Source organism: Globicephala melas, chromosome 20 (genome assembly GCF_963455315.2).
Source record: "Globicephala melas chromosome 20, mGloMel1.2, whole genome shotgun sequence".
In the NCBI taxonomy this organism is placed as follows: domain Eukaryota; kingdom Metazoa; phylum Chordata; class Mammalia; order Artiodactyla; family Delphinidae; genus Globicephala; species Globicephala melas.
Window position 1 is genome coordinate 46725226 of NC_083333.1, and position 18828 is coordinate 46744053.

Sequence of the window (18828 nt, forward strand, 5' to 3'; positions counted from 1 at the left end):
GAGCTGGCCAAAGAGGGTATAGTATTATTTCATATTAGTAGTCCTGCATTTATCACCTACATTCCATTTTGGTTAAATTGGCTTTTTTTTCCTTTCTTTTTTCTTTTCTGAGTTTTAATACTGCAAAATCATCAGAATACTAATTACAAGTAATCTTTTAACCTTATAAAGAAAATCTTAATGCAGTGGCACTATTCCTGATAGATACAGCAGTCCATTGATAAAGGTGCACATGTTCTCCTTTCTATCCATAAAGTTATATTTAATAGTATTCCTTTGAGTATCAAAGATTTTATTGCAGATTTTATTTTCTGTACCTAAGAATGTTTCTGAAAGTTGGGTCACTAATGGTGCCTGCCAAGCTGAGTATGCACAAAGTTTCTAGTATCCTATGTAATTAATATTGAGCACTCATGGATGCTTTAGGTTGGAACGTAAAGCAGAAGGTCCTCGGGGGCTTTGATATGAAACAGACCCTAGATGCGTGTAGTTTTTCCTGTCCACAGGCGGTTTGCTTTTCTCTTTTCATTTGGCTTTATGCTTTAATAAACTAGGCTTCTCATCTTTAAGTTATTTTCATGCTTGTGACATCAGGTTTTTATACTGTGGTGCAGCTTAGGCTTATTCCTTACAGTAGGAAACCCTAACAGCCATGTGATTTGAGGCTCTGTTGGTTTTTTGAAGTGTGGGGCTGGGGCGGCGCGCAGGTGGCTTAGTTCACGGCTGCTCTTAGGGCCTGATGGATAATCACATTGCCCTCTAATTAAAGGGATCCTAAATACTTTGAAAATGAAAAACATATATATAGGAAGAAGGGGATTCGACTCCTGATTTCTAACTGATGTGCATCATCCTGAAATTTCAGACACGTGCCTGTGCTCTGCAAGTTTTATCTGCCATCTTGGAAGGCTCAAAGCAGTTTCTTTCTGTTGCTGAAGATACCAGTGACCACAGAAGGGCTTTCACTCCCTTTTCTGTAATGATTGCTTCTAGCATTAAAGAGTTGCACAGATGTCTTTTGTTAGCTTTGGTGGCTGAATCATCCTCACAGACCCTTACTCAGATAATTAAGGTAAATGTGCCAAGTTATCGGTGAGTTAACAGAGGCAGTTTCTTTCTTTTTGCATAATGTTTATATTGCCCAAAAGTGAATTGACAAGAATATAACTAAGTAGTAATTTTATTAAAGATATCCTGTTTGGAAGTCTGTTCCTACTTGTCTGATCATACCTACAATCTCTGTATGTACACCTAAATGTTTTACTAAAAATACTGCTTTATCTTTAGTATTAAGTTGGACCAATGAGAATACAAGTGCTGTTCCCCCTGAAAAAAAAAAAACAAAAGGACTAATTTTTAAATAAGTATAAAGACTTTTTAAATTAAAGGCTCTAAAATTTTGTCTCTATGCTGTGACTATATCAGGCCCACTGATGAGCTCTTCTTTGTGTTTTGCAGTGCCTTGCAAACTTAGTATCAAATTCACCTTATAACCGTCTGAAACTCAGCTTGCTGACCAAAGTCTGGAACCAGATAAAGCCTTATATCCGCCACAAAGGTTGGTGGTAGTTTGAAACTGATTGCTTCTTTATATCAACCAGATCTAGATTATTAGTTTTTAAAAAATAGAGCATTTTTATAGCTCTAAGATATCTCTGCTTATTCTCCTCAAATTTGGGGGGGGAATCAACTATTGCTAGAACCCCACTTTTGACCTCTAAAGCCCCAGTGGACACCACTGGAAAGAAGTGACCTGGAGAATTAACTGTAAAGTTTAATGCCTCTTCAATGCATCAGTGCAGTGACCAGAGTATCCCTTTAGAATTGAGATTGAGCAAAATCCCAGGGGGGTCCCACTCTAGTATGTAATAGTTCATATCCTTTAGATATAAGTAGAGGATGGATGGACAGTCAGATAGACAGACATTATCCTCATTTTGGAAGGAAGAAGTGGAATATAAAACCTAACTTCTTTAACATTAACTTCTCTGGAGTTCAGATAAAATTTCAGAACCTCAAATCTTCACTAACTACAGTCTTATTTCTTATTTCCTGACTTACTTCCACATATAATATATATGTGTTGCCTTTAGAAGACTTGTTTTTCTTTTGGTTGCAAGCTTCAGGATCAGACCACATTCTGTTGAGTTCTTAGTCAGAATTGTAGAACTTGAAGAAGGCACGGATGTTTTTGTGCCATCGTGGGAGATGTTCTGGACCCAGTGTCAGTCTGCAGCTCACTCCCATTTTTGCCACTGCATAGTCATGACCTTCTCTGAACCCTAATTTCCTCCTAACAGGAAGGTCTATGCCTACCTCATAAGATTTTTATGAGGCTTAAATGAGATAATGATATGTAAATATGTAAACAAAGTCCAGTTCATCCCTTTCACCAATGTGTAAAAGGGGACCCAGGAAGGTAAATTTTGCCTTAAGATTGCTTATCACTTCAGTTGCAGAAGTAAGATTAAGACAGCCCAAGTCTTCTGGCTCAGTCCCCTGCTCATTCCACTGCACTAGCTTTTCTTCATCTGCAAACTGAGGGGAGTGAACCATGTCTCAAAGGTCCCTTTCAAGTATCTGACTTTGTCCTCCAGCAACCTTTTATTATTAAACTGTTCAAACCCACAGAAAATTTGTACTATTGTACAGTGAGCACCTGTTACCTCTACCTAGACTTAACAGTTGTTAACACTGTCATATTTGTTTTCTCTCTCTCTCTACATATATGTATCAGTGTGTATATGTGTACATGTGTGTGTTTATATGCATATTTTGGTCTATGTGTACGTATTTATATAGACTTTCTTCCCTTGAATCATTTGAAGGTAAATTATAGACATATTTCACCCTAAATACCACAGTATGTATCTCCCCAAAATAAAGACAATCTCCAAAAAACACAATACCATTCTCACACCTAAGAAAATTACATTGATTCCATAGTATTATCTAATGTCTAGTCCACATTTAGATTTCCTCATGTGTCCCCAAAAGTCTTTTATAGCTTTTTAAAAAAAACCTGGGTTCATTCAAGGTTCATGCGTGATATTTAGTTTTTATGTCACTTTAGCCTTTTAAACTTTTTTTTTCAATTGAAGTATAGTTAGCATTATGTTCAGGTGAACATAATGATTCAACATTTAAATACATCACAAGTGATCACCACGGTAAGTTCTAGTAGCTAGCCATCTCTCACAATACAAAATTACTACAGTATTATTGACTATATTCCTCATGTTGTATATTATATCCCTGTGACTTAATTATTTTATGCCTGGAAGTTTGTAACCTCTTAATCCCTTTCACCTATTTCATGCATGCCCTAACCTCCTCTGGCAACCACCAATTTGCTCTCTGTATCTGTAAGTCTGTTTCTGTTTTGTTTGTTCATTTGTTTTGTTTTTTAGATTCCATGTATAAGTGAGATTATGCAGTATTTGTCTCTGTCTGACTTATTTAACTTAGCATAATACCCTCTAGTTCCATCCATGTTGTTGGAAATGGCAAGATTTCATTTTTTTTTAATAAATTTATTTATTTTTGGCTGCATTGGGTCTTCATTGCCGCATGTGGGCTTTATCTAGTTGCGGCGCCCTGCCTTCTCATTGCAGTGGCTTCTCTTGTTGTGGAGCACAGGCTCTAGGCCCATGGCTTCAGTAATTGTGGCACATGGGCTCAGTAGTTGTGGCTCGTGGGCTCTAAAACACAGGTTCAGTAGTTGTGGTGCACAGGCTTAGTTGCTCTGCGACATGTGGGATCTTCCCGGACCAGGGCTTGAACCCATGACCCCTACATCGGCAGGCGGATTCTTAACCACGGCACCACCAGGGAAGTCCTTTTTTTATGGCTGAGTAATATTCCATTGTATACATATGCCACATCTTTTTTATCCACTTAGGTTGGGCATTTAGGTTGTTTCCATATCTTGGCTATTGTAAATAATGCTGCAGTGAACATTGGGGTGCATATATCAAATCAGTGTTTTTGTTTTCTTTGAGTGAATACCCAGAAGTGGAATTGCTAGATCATATGGTAGTTCTGTTTTTAATTTTTGAGGCACCTCCATACTGTTTTCCATGGTGGCTGCACCAATTTACATTCCTGCCAACAGTACATGAGGGTTCCCTTTTCTTCACATCCTTGCCAACACTTGTTTCTTGTCTTTTTGATTATAGCCATTATGACAGATGTGAGGTGATATCTCATTGTACTTTTGATTTCCCTGATGATTAGTGGTGATTAGTAATGTTGAGCATCTTCTCATGTTTTTCTTGGCCATTTGTATGTCTTCTTTGGAGAAAGGGCTGTTCAGGCTCTCTGACCATTTTTTAATGGGATTGGTTTTTTTTGTTACAGAGTTGTATGATTTCCTTTTTAAGAAATATATATATATATGTGTGTATATATATATATATACACACACACACACACACACGTGGATATATCATTGGCAAATATCTTTTCCCATTAAGTAGATTGCCTTTTCATTTTATTAAAGATTTCTTCCACTGCGTAAAAGCTTATTAGTTTGATGTAATCCCACTTACTTATTTTTGCTTTTGTTTCCCTTGCCTGAGGAGACAAATCCAAAAAAATACTTCTAAGACTGGCATCAAAGAGTGTACTACCTGTGTTTTCTTCTAGATGTTTTATGGTTTCAGGTCTTATGTTTAAGTCTTAAACCAATTTTTTATTTGTTTTTGTATATGATACAAGAAAATGGTCCAGTTTCACTCCTTTGCATGTAGCTATCCAGGTTTCCCAACACCATTTATTGAAGGCGCTGTCTTTTCTCCATTACATGTTTTTGCTGCCATTGTCATAGATAAATTGACCATATAAGTGTGGGTTTATCTCTGAGCTCTCTATTCTGTTTTGATTACTGCAGTGCTGTAGTATAGTTTGAAATCAGGGCATGTGAAATCTCCAGCTTTGTTCTTTTTTCTCAAGATTGCTTTGGCTATTTGGGGTCTTTGGTAGTTCCCTACAAGTTTTAGGATTATTGGTTCTAGTTCTATGAAAAATGCCGTGGGTATTTTGATGGTGAGTGCATTGAACGTGTAGAGTGCTTTGGGTAGTAAGGACATTTTAACAGTATTGATTCTTCCAGTCCATAAGCATGGTATATGTATCTTTCCATTAATTTGTGTTGTCTTCAACTTCTTTCATCAGTGTCTTATAGTTTTCAGAATACAGGTCTTTCACCTTCTTGGCTAAATTTATTCTTAGGTATTTTATTTTTTTGATGCAATTGTAAATGGCATTGTTTTCTTAATTTCTTTCTCTGATGGATTGTTATTAGTGAATAGAAATGCAACAGATTTCTGTATATTAATTTTATGCAACTTTACTGAATTCATTTATTAGTTCTAATAGTTTTTTTGGTGGAGTCTTTGGGGTTTTCTATATATAGTATCATGTCATCAGTGACAGTTTTACTTCTTCCTTTCCAATTTGGATGCCTTTTATTTCTTTTTCTAGTCTGATTGCTGTGTCTAGGACTTCCAATACTACATTGAATAGAAGTGTCAAGAGTGGGCATCCTTGTCTTGTTCCTGACCTTAGAGGAAATGCTTTCAGCTTTTCACTGTTGAGTATGTTAGCTGTGGGCTTGTCATATATGGCCTTTATTATGTTGAGGTATGTTCCCTCTGTATCCACTTTGTTGAGGGGTTTTAGCATAAAGGGATGTTGAATTTTGTCAGAAGCTTTTTCTGCATCTATTGAGATGATATATGACTTTTACTGTTCATATTGTTAATGTAGTGTATCAAGTTGATTGATCTGCAGATACTGAATCATCCTTGTATCCCTGAGGTAAATCCCATTTGATCATGATGTATGATCCTTTTAATGTATTGCTGACTTCGGTTTGCTAATATTTTGTTGAGGATTTTTGCATCTGTGTTCATCAGGGATATTGGCCTGTAATTTTTTTCCTTTGTAGTGTCTTTGTCTGGTTTTACTGTCAGGGTAATGCTGGCCTCGTAGAATGAATTTGGAAATTGAATTCTCTTCAGTTTTTTGGAATAGTGTGAGAACAGTTGATATTAAGTCTTCTTTAAATGTTTGGTAGAATTCATCTGTGAAGCCATCTGGTCCTGGACTTTTGTTTTGGGGGAGTTTTTTTGATTACTGATTTAATTTCATTACTTGGTCTGTTTCAGTAATTGGTCTGTTCAGATTTTCTCTTTCTTTCTGATTCAGTCTTAGAAAGATGGTATGTTTTTAGAAATTTATCCATTTCTTCTAGGTTGTCCAATTTGTTGGCATATAACTGTTTATAGTAATCTCTTATGATCTTTTTATACTTCTGTGGTGTTGGTTGTATCTCCTCTTTCATTTCTGATTTTATTGATATGGCCCCTCTCTCTATTTTTCTTGATGAGTCTGGCTGAAGATTTATCAATTCTCTTTATCTTTTCAGAGAACCAACTTTTAGTTTCATTGATCTTTTCTTTCTTTTTTTTTTTTTTAGTATCTCTTTCCACTCTGATCCTTATTTTCCCCTTTGAGTTTTGTTTTTCTTTTCTTAGGTTCCTTTAGGTATGAGGTTAGATTGTTTATTTGAGGTTTTTCTTGTTTCCTGAAGTAGGCCCTATTGCTACAAACTTCCCTCTAAGAACTGCCTTTGTTGTGCCCTACAGATTTTGAAACACTGTGTTTCCATTTTCATTTGTCTCAATGTATTTTTTTATTTCCTCTTTGATTTTTTTCAGTGACCTATTGGTTGTTTAGTAGCATGTTGTTTAGACTCCACTTGTTTGTTTTTTCCAGTGTTTTATAGTTGATTTCTAGTCTCATAGGATTTTGGTCTGAAAAGATGCTTGGTATGATTTTAGTCTTCTTAAATTTATCGAAGACTTGTTTCGTGGCCTAACATGTGATCTATCCTGGAGAATGTTCCACATGCACTTGAAAAGAATGTGTATCCTGCTGGTTTTGGGTGGAATGTTCTCTCTATATATATCTGTTAAGTCAGGGTAGTATAATGTGTCCTTTAAGGCCAGTGTTTCCTTAAACACATTGTTTCCTTCTGTATGGATGACCTATCCATTGATATAAGTGGGGTGTTAAAGTCCTTACTATTACATTACTGTCAGTATCTCCTCATGTCTGTTAATATTTGCTTTATGTATTTAGCTGTTCCTATGTGGGGTGCACATACATTTACAAGTGTTTAATCTTCTTGTTGGATTGATCTCTTTATCATTATGTAATGCACTTTTTTGTCTTTTGTTACAGTCTTTGATTTAAAGTCTATTTTTTTAACATCTTTACTGGAGTATAATTGCTTTACAATGTTGTGTTAGTTTCTGCTGTATAACAAAGTGACTCAGCTATATGTATACATATATTTCCATATCCCCTACCTCTTGCGTCTCTCTCCTACCCTCCCTATCCCACCCCTCTAGGTGGTCACAAAGCACGGAGCTGATCTCCCTGTGCTATGCAGCTGCTTCTCATTAGCTATCTGTTTTACATTTGGTAGTGTATATATGTCAGTGCTCCTCTCTCACTTTGTCCCAGCTTACCTTTCCCCCTCCCCGTGTCCTCTCTACGTCTGCGTCTTTATTCCTGTCCTACCCCTAGGTTCATCAGAACCTTTTCTTTTTTTTTAGATTCCATATATATGCGTTAGCATACAGTATTTGTTCTTCTCTTTCTGACTTACTTTACTCTGTATGACAGACTCTAGGTCCATCCACCTCACTAGAAATAACTCAATTTCATTTCTTTTTATGGCTGAGTAGTATTCCATTGTATATATGTGCCACATCTTCTTTATCCATTCATCTGTCGATGGACACTTAGGTTGCTTCCATGTCCTGGCTATTGTAAATAGTGCTGCAGTGAACATCGTGGTACATGTAAAGTCTATTTTGTCTGATATAAATATTACTACCCCAGCTTTGTTTTCATTTGCATGGAGTATCTTTTTCCATCCTCTCACTTTCAATTTCTGTGTGTCTTTAAATCTGAAGTGAGTCTCTTGTAGGTAGCATATATATGGGTCTTGCTTTTTTATCCATTCAGCCACCTTATGTCTTTTGATTGGAGCATTTAGTCCATTTTCATTTAAAGTAACTTTTGATGGTTATGTACTTACTGCCTTTTTGTTATATGTTTTCTGGTTATTTTTGTTGTTTTTCTCTGTTCCTTTCCTCTTGTCTTGCTCTCTTGTGATTTAACGACTTTCTTGAGTGTTATGTTTGTACAGTAAGTCCCCTACATACGAACAAGTTCCATTCTGAGAACACGTTCGTAAGTCCAATTTGATCATAAGTCAAACAGTTAGCCTAGGTACACAACTAACACAATTGGCTATATAGTACTGTACTGTAATAGGTTTATAATATTAATACATAAAAAACAAACACAAAAAATGAAACGTTTTTAATCTTACGGTACTTTGAAAAGTACAGTAGTACGTATAATGGCTGGCCTACAGGGGCTGGCATCGAGTGAACAGGCAAGAAGAGTTACTGACTGGAGGAGGGAGTGGAGGTGGCAGATGGTAGAGCTGAAGGATCGTCAGCTATAGGAGGTGGAGGGCAAGCTGCTATTTTACTCATACCTGACATTGATGGAATGCATGTTTGCATCTTTGAAAGTTCACAACCTGAAGGTTCATATGTAGGGGACTTACTGTATTCCTTTCTCTTTGTTTTTTGAGTTAATCTAGTATTGTTTTATGATTTGTGGTTACGATGAGGTTATTATATAACAACCTGGTATACAGCAGTCTATTTTAAGTTAATGGTCACTTATGTTTGAGCACATTCTAAAAGCACTACATATTTACTCCCTACCCCTATGTTTTATGTTTTTGATGTTATCTTTAACATCTTTCTGTTTTGTGTATCTCTTAACTAATTATTGTAGATATATAGGATTTTACTACTTTTGTGTTTTAACCTTCATAGGACCTATATGGTTGGTTGATCCACTACTTTTACTATATGTTTGCCTTTATAGTGAGATTTTTTTCTTTCATAATTTTTATATTTCTACTTATAGTTTTGTGTTTTCTGTTTAAAGTGGTCCCTTTAACATTTCTTGTTAGGTCAGTTTAGTGCTGATGAACTACTTTAGTTTTTGCTTGTCTGGGAAACTCTTTATCTCTCCTTCATTTCTGAATGAGAGCCTTGCCAGAGGGAATATTCTTGGTTGTAAGGGTTTTTCTTCCTTTCAGTACTTTGAATATCTTGTGCCACTCCCTTCTGGTATGTAAAGTTTTGCTGAAAAGTCAGCTGATCATCTTCTGGGGCTCCTCCATATGTAACTAGCTGTTTTTCTCTTGCTGCTTTTAAGATTCTCTAGTTAACTTTTTTTAAAAAATAAATTTATTTAGTTAGTTAGTTTTGGCTGTGTTGGGTCTTTGTTGCTGGCGCAGGCTTTCTCTAGTTGCAGTGAGAGGGGGCTACTCTTCGTTGCAGTGCTCAGGCTTCTCATTGCGGTGGCTTCTCTTGTTGTGGAGCACGGGCTCTAGGCATGCAGGCTTCAGTGGTTGTGGCACATGGGCTCAGTAGTTGTGGCTTGTGGGCTCTAGAGCACAGGCTCAGTAGTTGTGGCACATGAGCTTAGTTGCTCTGCGGCATGTGGGATCTACCTGGGCTAGGGCTTGAACTCATGTCCCTTGCATTGGCAGGCAGATTCTTAACCACTGTGCCACCAGGGAAGCCCTCTGACTTTTGACTTTAATTATAATGTGTCTTGGTGTGGGTCTTTTGGGGTTCATCTTGTTTGGGACTTTTTGTGATTCCTGGACTTGGATGTATGTTTCCTTTGCCAGGTTCGGAAAGTTTTCAGCCATTATTTCTTCAAAGAGATTTTCTGTCCCTGTCCCTCTCTCTTCTCCTTCTGGGACCCCTATAATGTGAATGTTAGTACACTTGATGTTGTCATAGAGGTCGCTTAAACTATCCTCATTTTTCTTATTTCTTTTTGCTTTTCTGTTTGGATGATTTTCATTAGCCTGTCTTCCAGATTGCTGATCTGTTCTTCTGTATCATCTAATCTGCATTTGGTTTCCTCTAGTCTATTTCTCACTTTTGTTATTTTATTCAGCTCTGATTGGTTCTTTTTTATGTTTTCTGTCTCTGTAGAAGTTCTCACTGTGTCCTTCCATTCTTCTCCTGAGTTCAGAGAGCATTTTTATGACCATTAGTTTGAATGCTTTATCTGGAAGATTGCTTATCTCCATTTCATTTAGTTCTTTTTCTGAGGTTTAGTCCTGTTCTTTCATTTGGGACATATTTCTTTGTCTCCTCATTTTGCCTAACCCTCTGTTTGTTTCTATGTATTAGTTAGATCAGCTACATTTCCTGTTCTTATTAGAGTGGCTAAGTATAGAAGGTGTCCTGTGAGGCCCAGTAGTATGGTCCCCCCTGGTCACCAGAGCTAGGTGCTCCAGGAGTGTCTCCTGTGTGGGTTGCATGTGCCCTTTTGTTGTGGCTGGGCCATGCTCTCTGCAGGTGTGCTAGGGGGTGGGGTTGGTTCCCAGTGCAGCTGGCTGTAACTGGGGACTGCATTAGATTAACACTAGCTGGGTGGAATCCGCAGGTGAACTCAGGGCGGGTTGAGTGATGCTAGTAAATTAGATGGGGAGATTCAGAACTGGTGACCGCCTGGGAATTCCCTGGCAGTCCAGTGGTTAGGACTCAGTGCTTTCACTGCTGTGGCCTGGGTTGGATCCCTGGTCAGGTAATTGAGATCCTGCAAGCTGTGTGGTGCAGCCAAAAAAAAACCTGGTGCCTGCCAGTGCCTGGCCACCTAGGTAGAAAGGGAGACAAAGAAAAAAAATTTTAAAGTGGCACTCGCCAGCTCCTCAGTACCTCTTGGTGACACGCCTTAATATTAGTCAATGAATCTATTAGTCAGTGAATCTCCTTCCCATATGATCAGGCACTTTTCAAACTGCTGTCTGTGTGCCAGGACCTGGAGTGACTGAGTTTTTGTGCACAGCCTTTTAGAGTGGATTCTTAATTCTCTGCAGCCCTCTGGCTCTCTCTTGGATGTAAGCCCTGCTGGTTTCCAAAGCCAGACATTATGGGGGTTCATCTACCTGATGCATGTCCCCTGGGCTGGGGAGCCCAATGTGGGGTTCAGAGCCGACCTCTGAGCCTGTGAAATCCCTCCTGCCTGTGGTCCACAGCAGTGGGGGTGTAGGTCCCTGCCAGACCATGTCTCTGCCCCTCCTACTTGTCTCAATGTGGCTTTTTTTTTCCTTTTATCCCTAGTTATGGAAAATCTTCTCTGCTAGTCTTTCGATCATTCTCAGAGATAGTTGCTCTCTATGCAGTTGTAATTTTCCTGTCCATGGGAGGAGAGAGCCCAACATCTTACTACAGTGCCATCTTGTCCTGCCTCCTCACTTTAGTCTTTTTGACTCTAGTAGTCTGTGGCCCTTTTTCTTTCTTTTATGATACTGATTTTGGAAGGATCCAAGCCAGTTGTCTTATAGTATGTCGTATACTCTCAGTTTTCTGGGGGTTTTTTTGGCAGTACACGGGCCTCTCACTGTTGTGGCCTCTCCCGTTGCGGAGCACAGGCTCCGGACGTGCAGGCTCAGCGGCCATGGCTCACGGGCCCAGCTGCTCCGCGGCATGTGGGATCTTTCTGGACCGGGGCATGAACCCGCGTCCCCTGCATCGGCAGGCGGACTCTCAACCACTGCGCCACCAGGGAAGCCCTACTCTCAGTTTGTTGGGTATTTTCTTTACAGTGTTAACTTACACTTCTGTCCCATAAACTGGAAGTTAGGTCTAGAGGTTTAATTAGATTTAGGTTAAACAAAGAAGCCATAATTCTTAATTGCCTGCAGAGATAGTTATGATCCTTATGGTAACTGTTCCTGTGGTGATAGTTTCTTTTTGATTCCTTTGACAGATGTTAATGTTCGTGTGTCCAGTCTCACACTATTGGGGGCCATAGTGTCCACTCACGCACCTTTACCTGAAGTCCAGCTACTTTTACAACAGCCCTGTTCTTCTGGACTCAGCAATAGCAATTCAGCCACTCCTCACGTCAGTCCTCCTGATTGGTGGAAGAAAGGCCTTTCAGGACCCTTTCTGGAAGAAGCCACAGTTAGCTCACCAAAGGTGTCTTCAGAGCCCTGCTGGCTCATTCGACTTTGCATTTCCATTGTTGTTCTGCCCAAGGAAGATGCCTGTTCAGGTAGTGATGCTGGCTCCACAGGAGGAAGCACCTATGAGCCATTCCCCTTGCGACTGGAGGCCTTACAGGTAGGAGGTTTCATTTCCTCATCTCTGAAATGGAAGTAATCATTCTTTCTTCATGGGGTGATTACTTCCTGAGGAGTAAGTCTGTGAAAATAAGGTCAAACCAAGCAGTGTGTCATTGGTGTTAGTGGGAGTTGTGTGTGAATTCACACTTTAGGTGTGAATGCTTTGTTTGTTGTTTTGTTTGGGGGGGAGTAGGTTGGGGGGGATTGGTTGTAAAACATTACATTCGTCCCCTTTTGTTGCAAGCCATTTTAGTCACCTCAGGTATTATATGGCAGGTCAGTATAATAGATTATATAATAATTCTGAAGGAAGTTGTAGAGTTAATCTTTGATTTCTGCATCTGAAAGTTAAATAAATGTTTAATTTTCTATAAACTTCTCTTTGGTATTATATCTGTTTAGAGACAACAAAGTATTTGCTCCTTCTAAGGAAGAAAACCACCCTAGATTAAAGTATTTGTTTTTCTGTAATATTTTAAAAATACTAAAATATTTGTTTTTTCTGTACACCCTAGATTAAAGTATTTGTTTTTTGGTCCTAGGGTCTGCTAATTATCTGGTTAATATTGAACATGTCCTTTAACCTCTTTAACCTTTAACTTTTTCAGTCTTAGTTTCTTCAGCTGAAATACTGAATAAATACCTACCAGTAGATAAATTGTTCCCAGGCTTAAGTGTGATAATATTAATAATCTAAATGAAACACATTTTGTAAATTATAAAGCACCATAAAATTTTATGATATACTTCATTGAAGATTATGGTTGTTCTTCATTTCATTAACATCAGATTTCAGCCCCTTGTTGAGTGTGAGTGATTTCTGAAATATTGAAACACTTCTGGATATTGCAGTCCTGCATTCAGGTCTTGGGGTTAATCCCCTGTTTTCTTGGCAGGTGTTGGCTCATCTGGCAAGGGGCTACTTTTCAATGACTCAGGTCTACTTGATGGAGCTTGGAGAGGTGATTTGCAAGTGCCTGGGGGAGGCAGATCCATCTGTCCAGCTTCATGGAGCAAAGGTAATTTTCATTAAAAGCCCTGTGCTTCAGGGAGCACAGCTTGGTGCTCTGTGGTGACCTAGATGGGTGGATGGGAGTGGGTGGGAGGGGTATCCAGGAGGGAAGAGATATATGGATACATATAGATGATTTACTTAATTGTACAGTGGAAACTGACACAACATTGTACAGCAGCTATACCCCAATTTTAAAGAAGAAAAAAAAAGCTGTGTGCTTTTTTCTTCTCTTCCTTTTACGTTCTTCCCTCAGCTGCATGTCCATCAATTCTGAGTTTCTTTAGGAGGTTTCAGGTAGGCAAGTGATATCAATACATTCCTCTATTTTCAGCTCTACATGTAAACCCAAAGAATTGATTTGATAATAAATTAAAAATATATACGTGGTGATTTTGCTTCTGGAAAGAATGCCTCTGAGATAGCAGTTTCTGAGAAAAGAAAGAAAATCAGTTGGAAATTACTTTTCCCCTTGATTTGAGGTAATCTCCAAACTGAAGTGGCTTTTTACCTCCATGGTTCTAATATTCATCTCTGATAATCTATTTCTTTTATCTTGGCAGCTTCTGGAAGAACTGGGTACAGGCTTAATACAACAGTATAAACCAGATTCTTCCATAGCACCTGATCAGAGAGTGCCAGTCAGCTTGGTAAGTAAATGTATATTCATGGTTTTCTCTTTTCTTAGTGCTTCAGTCAGTTTTATTTTGAGGCTCAGTGATAAAGTGGCGTAGAGAGTATGGTTTCTTCCAATATCAGAAATTATGGTTTATAATCTAGGATGAATAGGTTTTATTTGCATTTCAGTTTATTTGCAGTTTAGTGTGTGGTAAGATTATGTGTAACATACAGCCAGTAATGGAAGAACCAGTTTTTTTGGGTTTTTTCCCCCCACAAAACCTAGTTTGGTTACACAGTGTGCCCAAGAGACAGACTAGAGTGGTGGGAAGAGCCCAAGATTTGGAATCAGAAGGCATGGGATTAAACCACTTAATGAATATGTGACTATGAGCATAGTTTCCTTGTTGTAAAGAGGAGTAAAAATCCTTAACTCATTGGACTTTTGGAAGATTGAATGAGATGTGAAGACTCTGGCAAATAGTAGATGCTCAGTGAGTCTTAATTCCCTTAGCCCCTCCCTGCCAGGGCCCTCCCCCTTATTCCCGTTCATTTCTGTGGTCTGAGCTTGTGTGTGTTGCCCCACACTGTGCCAGTTATTCTTTGGAGGAGGAACATGTGAGCCCATTAAAAAAACCTTCTACTTAGTGCCAAAAACCAAATCAACTCAACATTAGGGATGTTTTCTCCCTCTGCCCTCCTCATCCTGCCTATTCTTTTTCTCTTCACAATTTCCATCACCCTAGGTGGCATGATAGAATTAAGAATGTCTAGCTTGGGCTTCCCTGGTGGCACAGTGGTTAAGAATCCACCTGCCAATGCAGGGGACACAGGTTCAAGCCCTGGTCCGGGAAGATCCCACATGCTGCGGAGCAACTAAGCCCATGCACCACAACTACCGAGCCTGCGCTCTAGAGCCCGTGAGCCACTACTACTGAGCCCGTGCACCACAACTACTGAAGCCCGCGTGCCTAGAGCCCGTGCTCCGCAACAAGAGAAGCCACCACGAGACGCCCCCGCTCGCCACACCTAGAGAAAGCCCGTGCGCAGCAGCGAAGACCCAATGCAGCCAAAAATAAATAAATTTCAAAAAAAGAATGTCTAGCTCTAGTCCCTTCCCTAGACTGCCACTAAAACTGAAATGTCACTGTTAGCAGGGAGTTGCGTTGTGCTTTGCTATCAGACAGACCTGGGTTTAATCCAGACTTCTCCCCTTGTTCCAAGTGACTTTGAGCAAGACTCTTTTTCCTTTTTTTAAAAATAAATTTATTTATTTTCATTTTTGGCTGCGTTGGGTCTTTGTTGCTGCACGGAGGCTTTCTCTAGTTGCACTGAGCGGGGGCTACTCTTTGTTGTGGTGCGTGGACTTCTCATAGCAGTGGCTTCTTGTTGCAGAGCACGGGCTCTAGGTGCGTGGGCTTCAGTAGTTGTGGCACGCGGGCTCAGTAGTTGTGGCTCGCGGCCTCTAGAGCGCAGGTTCGGTAGTTGTGGCGCACGGGCTTAGTTGCTTCGCGGCATGTGGGATCCTCCCAGACCAGGGCTCGAACCCATGTCTCCTGCGTTGGCAGGCGGATTCTTAACCACTGCACCACCAGGGAAGCCCTGAGCAAGACTCTTAACTGTTCGCACTTAAGTGTTGTTTCATATGTAAAAAAGGGGTATACTTTCTGTATTACTAATCTGTTGAGTGATAAATTATCCTAAACACTTTGCAACTTAAAACCATATCCTACATTTATTCTCTCACATAGTTTCTGTGGACCAGGAATTGAGGGCAGCTTACCTGATGGTTCTGGCTCAGGTCTCATGAGGCTGCAGCCAGGATGCTGGCAGGGACTGCAGTCAGCCGAATTTGACAGGGGTTGGAGGAGCTCCTTCCAAGGTGGCGCGATCACTCGCATACCTTGCACGTTAGTGCTGGCTGATGGCAGATCTCACTCAGTTCCTTCCCATGAGGACCTCTCCAGAGGGCTGCTCGAGTGTTCTCCTGACAAGGCAGCTGGCCTCCCTTATAGCAAATGAATCTAGAGTGAGCGAAACAGAGCTGTAGGATTTTTATAACCTAGTTTCAGAAGTTCTGCACTGTCATTCCCACAATACCCCATTAGTTACACAGGTCAGCCTTAGTCAGTGTGGGAGCGATGGCCTCCTGAACATTAGGAGATGAGAATCACTGTGGGCCGTCTTGGAGGCTGGCAACCACACCTGTCCACATTCTTCTGGTTTGGGGCAGGAGGACCCAGATTGGGTGTCTAGGAGCTAGGATTGTGGGGCGAAAGAATTGGTGTGTGAGTGCATGGCAAAACTGAGGACTAAGTCCACGGGGCAGGAAATGGAGACACCAAATCCCCCGACAGATTTGCACGTGGGGCATGAAATCCCAGGGGTTTTATAAAGCATGGGAAGGAGACTGTTAAAGGTACTCTGCAGATGCCTACCTTGAGGGGCATTGAAGTGAGAAAATTCTTCAAAGTGCTGAAAACAGAGCCTGTTGTTCAATTTAAGAATCTCCACTGTACATCCGGCACTGTGCTAGAGACTTTACACAGTCGTACATTTTATTATCACACAAACTGTGCCAAGTAGATCTCTTTGTCCTGTTTTACTGAAGAGGAACCAAAGCTTAGACGGTTCAGTGACTTGCCTGAGGCTGCAGAGACAGGAAGCAGAAGCTGAAGGGCTAACTCCACCCCAGCTCCTGCTCTGGATCCCGTGCTCCTTGCACTCGGGCACATGGCCTCTGGGCTGCTCTGGGACCCCGACCCTTGTGCCCTCGAGGTTTGAAAGAGCCCTGGCTGGGTGTCATTTGATCTGATTCTCGACCAGCTCTGCTGCCCACTAGCAAGTTACGTTATCTCTCTCTGCCTCAGTTTCCTGGTGTGAAAATGGAGATAAGGATATATTCTTCATTTAGTTGGGCTGAAGATTAAAATGAGTAGATATGTGTAAAACACTTAGAACAATGCCTGGCGTATGGGAAGCTCTCTGAAAAACAGCTGCTGCTGCTGTTACTGCTATCCTCATCTTCATCTTCCTCCCAGTATCATCATCACTACTGCTGCCTTACTGTACCACACTGTAGTTTCCTAATGAATGAAATGGAAGCATTGAATTAGTTGTTTTCTAAAGTTCCTTTCATTGCTGTGGAAGAAGTACTAGTAAAAGTATTTATAGTAAGCTACTACGTTAAGGAAAAACTTTTCATCACTGTGGTTACTAGTGGTAGTCTTAGTGTCTAGCTGGTTCCACTGTTGTCTCTTGGGCTGCAGTTGTTACTGTGCCTCTGTTCCAGGTGGTGATGTTCTGGACTGTGATGCTGAACGGTCCTTTACCCAGAGCCCTGCAGAATTCAGAGCATCCGACTCTGCAGGCGAGCGCCTGTGATGCCCTGTCTTCCATCTTGCCAGAAGCCTTCAGCAATCTGCTGGTAACCTTAGGGGTGTTTTATCTTCTTTAATTTGTGACTCTGAGCATGAGAGCTTGAGTTTGATTTTGACTGTTTTTCATTTTGAACCAGTATTCAGCATTATCTCTGAGGAGAAGGTGCATGTTCTGTTTGAGCGTAGGGTGAGGGCAGTGGGGAGCAGCACTGAAATCTTAATGCCTCAGAGGAGCTTTTTCTCCCTGTGCGTAGAAGGCAGGGAGAGAGAAGCGAAAGTAGCAGAGGCTTTGAAGTCAGATTTCAGAAAGACTTCAAATCCAAAAGTTAGAAAATCCTAGCTCTTTGGATTTAAATCCTAGCTGGTTTAAATCTCAGCTCTTCTACCTTCTAGCTCTTTGGTTATCTTAACTTCTCTAAAAATTAGTTTTATCCCCTATAAAATGTAAATGATGTGAGTAATAACATGAAGCATGTGAAAACGCCTTGCTTGGTGCCCAACACACATAGTGTTCAGACTGCTACTTCCTTTAATCCTTAATGGCATTTGCATCCATTCTTATTTATGTAAATTAGTTTTTATAAGGAAGGCAGCTTGACTAAAGTAGGAGAATAAAGTGACCTGACTCACGATGGTAGAGGTTAAATGTAATCACGATGCTGTGTGTCCCCCTGCCCCGAGTGGGTACTCAGATGATAACTGGATCTGAGTTGAACCTTTGTTCTCTGCCAAGTTAACCTCAGGGGCTCAGTTGTGGTCAACTCCTGAATGTGGATTCAACACAGGTGTGTCACAGTCACTTGTCGAAGGTATCGGCTCATGGCTGTTTCATTCGCACTTTTCCTTGGCCAACCTTTCTCATTGCAGAGTGACAGGCAGATCCTGTGCATCACCATGCTGCTGGGGCTGAATGACAGCAAGAACCGATTAGTGAAAGCTGCGACCTCTCGGGCCCTTGGGGTCTACGTGCTTTTTCCGTGTCTCAGACAGGTCAGAGTGAGCCTGTGTAGCTCCACTGTGCCTCTTTACAGTCCATTTTCTTACTCTCTTTGGTGGATATAGAGCTCCTGAGTTGGACAGTAAAGGAAATTAAATTGCTTTGTAATCTGGTTTCCTTAATTGCTACTAAAATATGCTACTGCCTGTAGTTCATTTGTTTTTAACGATTTTGCACACTGGCCAGGACCCTAAAACAGTAAATGTTTAAATCAATGGATAATTGGAAAAAATGAAATGGGACATTACCATACAATACTAATAATTTAGAAAACTAATAGAGTTTTTATTAAGAAGGAAATAAATTTCTCCTTCACTCTTACTTGTGACCTTTATCTCTCTGAGAAGTGTGTAAGTGAACAGGATGTGTTTTGGAAATGTGTTCATTGTCCACATCTCTTCCTGAGGTGGAAATCAAGCCAAGCTCAGAATTCATAGACAGTTGTCACAGGCTGGGTTATAAGATGTTCACAAGAGCGAAATCTGTAGGCTCCTCGCGTGTGCATGGCACATACCAGAATCGTGGGAGACCTTCCCCTGGGATTTTAATGAGTGTCCAAATTGTAATA

At 40.4% G+C, this 18828-nt stretch overlaps 1 protein-coding gene across 8 annotated transcripts in view; it reads left to right on the forward strand.

Annotated features, from left to right (window-relative positions):
- The window catches only part of HEATR6 (HEAT repeat containing 6), a 130153-nt gene that overhangs the window by 17255 nt on the left and 94070 nt on the right, over window positions 1-18828 (forward strand). For all 8 annotated transcript variants that reach the window (XR_011377046.1, XR_011377047.1, XR_011377048.1 and 5 more), the window contains 7 exons: window positions 866-1072; window positions 1459-1558; window positions 11896-12251; window positions 13150-13272; window positions 13829-13915; window positions 17176-17310; window positions 18131-18253. Coding sequence is in view for 2 of the 8 variants with exons in the window: in XM_060290322.1 (XP_060146305.1) it covers window positions 866-1072; window positions 1459-1558; window positions 11896-12251; window positions 13150-13272; window positions 13829-13915; window positions 17176-17310; window positions 18131-18253 (1131 nt within the window). In the remaining 6 variants the exon portion in view is untranslated. The remainder of the gene's footprint in view (window positions 1-865; window positions 1073-1458; window positions 1559-11895; window positions 12252-13149; window positions 13273-13828; window positions 13916-17175; window positions 17311-18130; window positions 18254-18828) is intronic.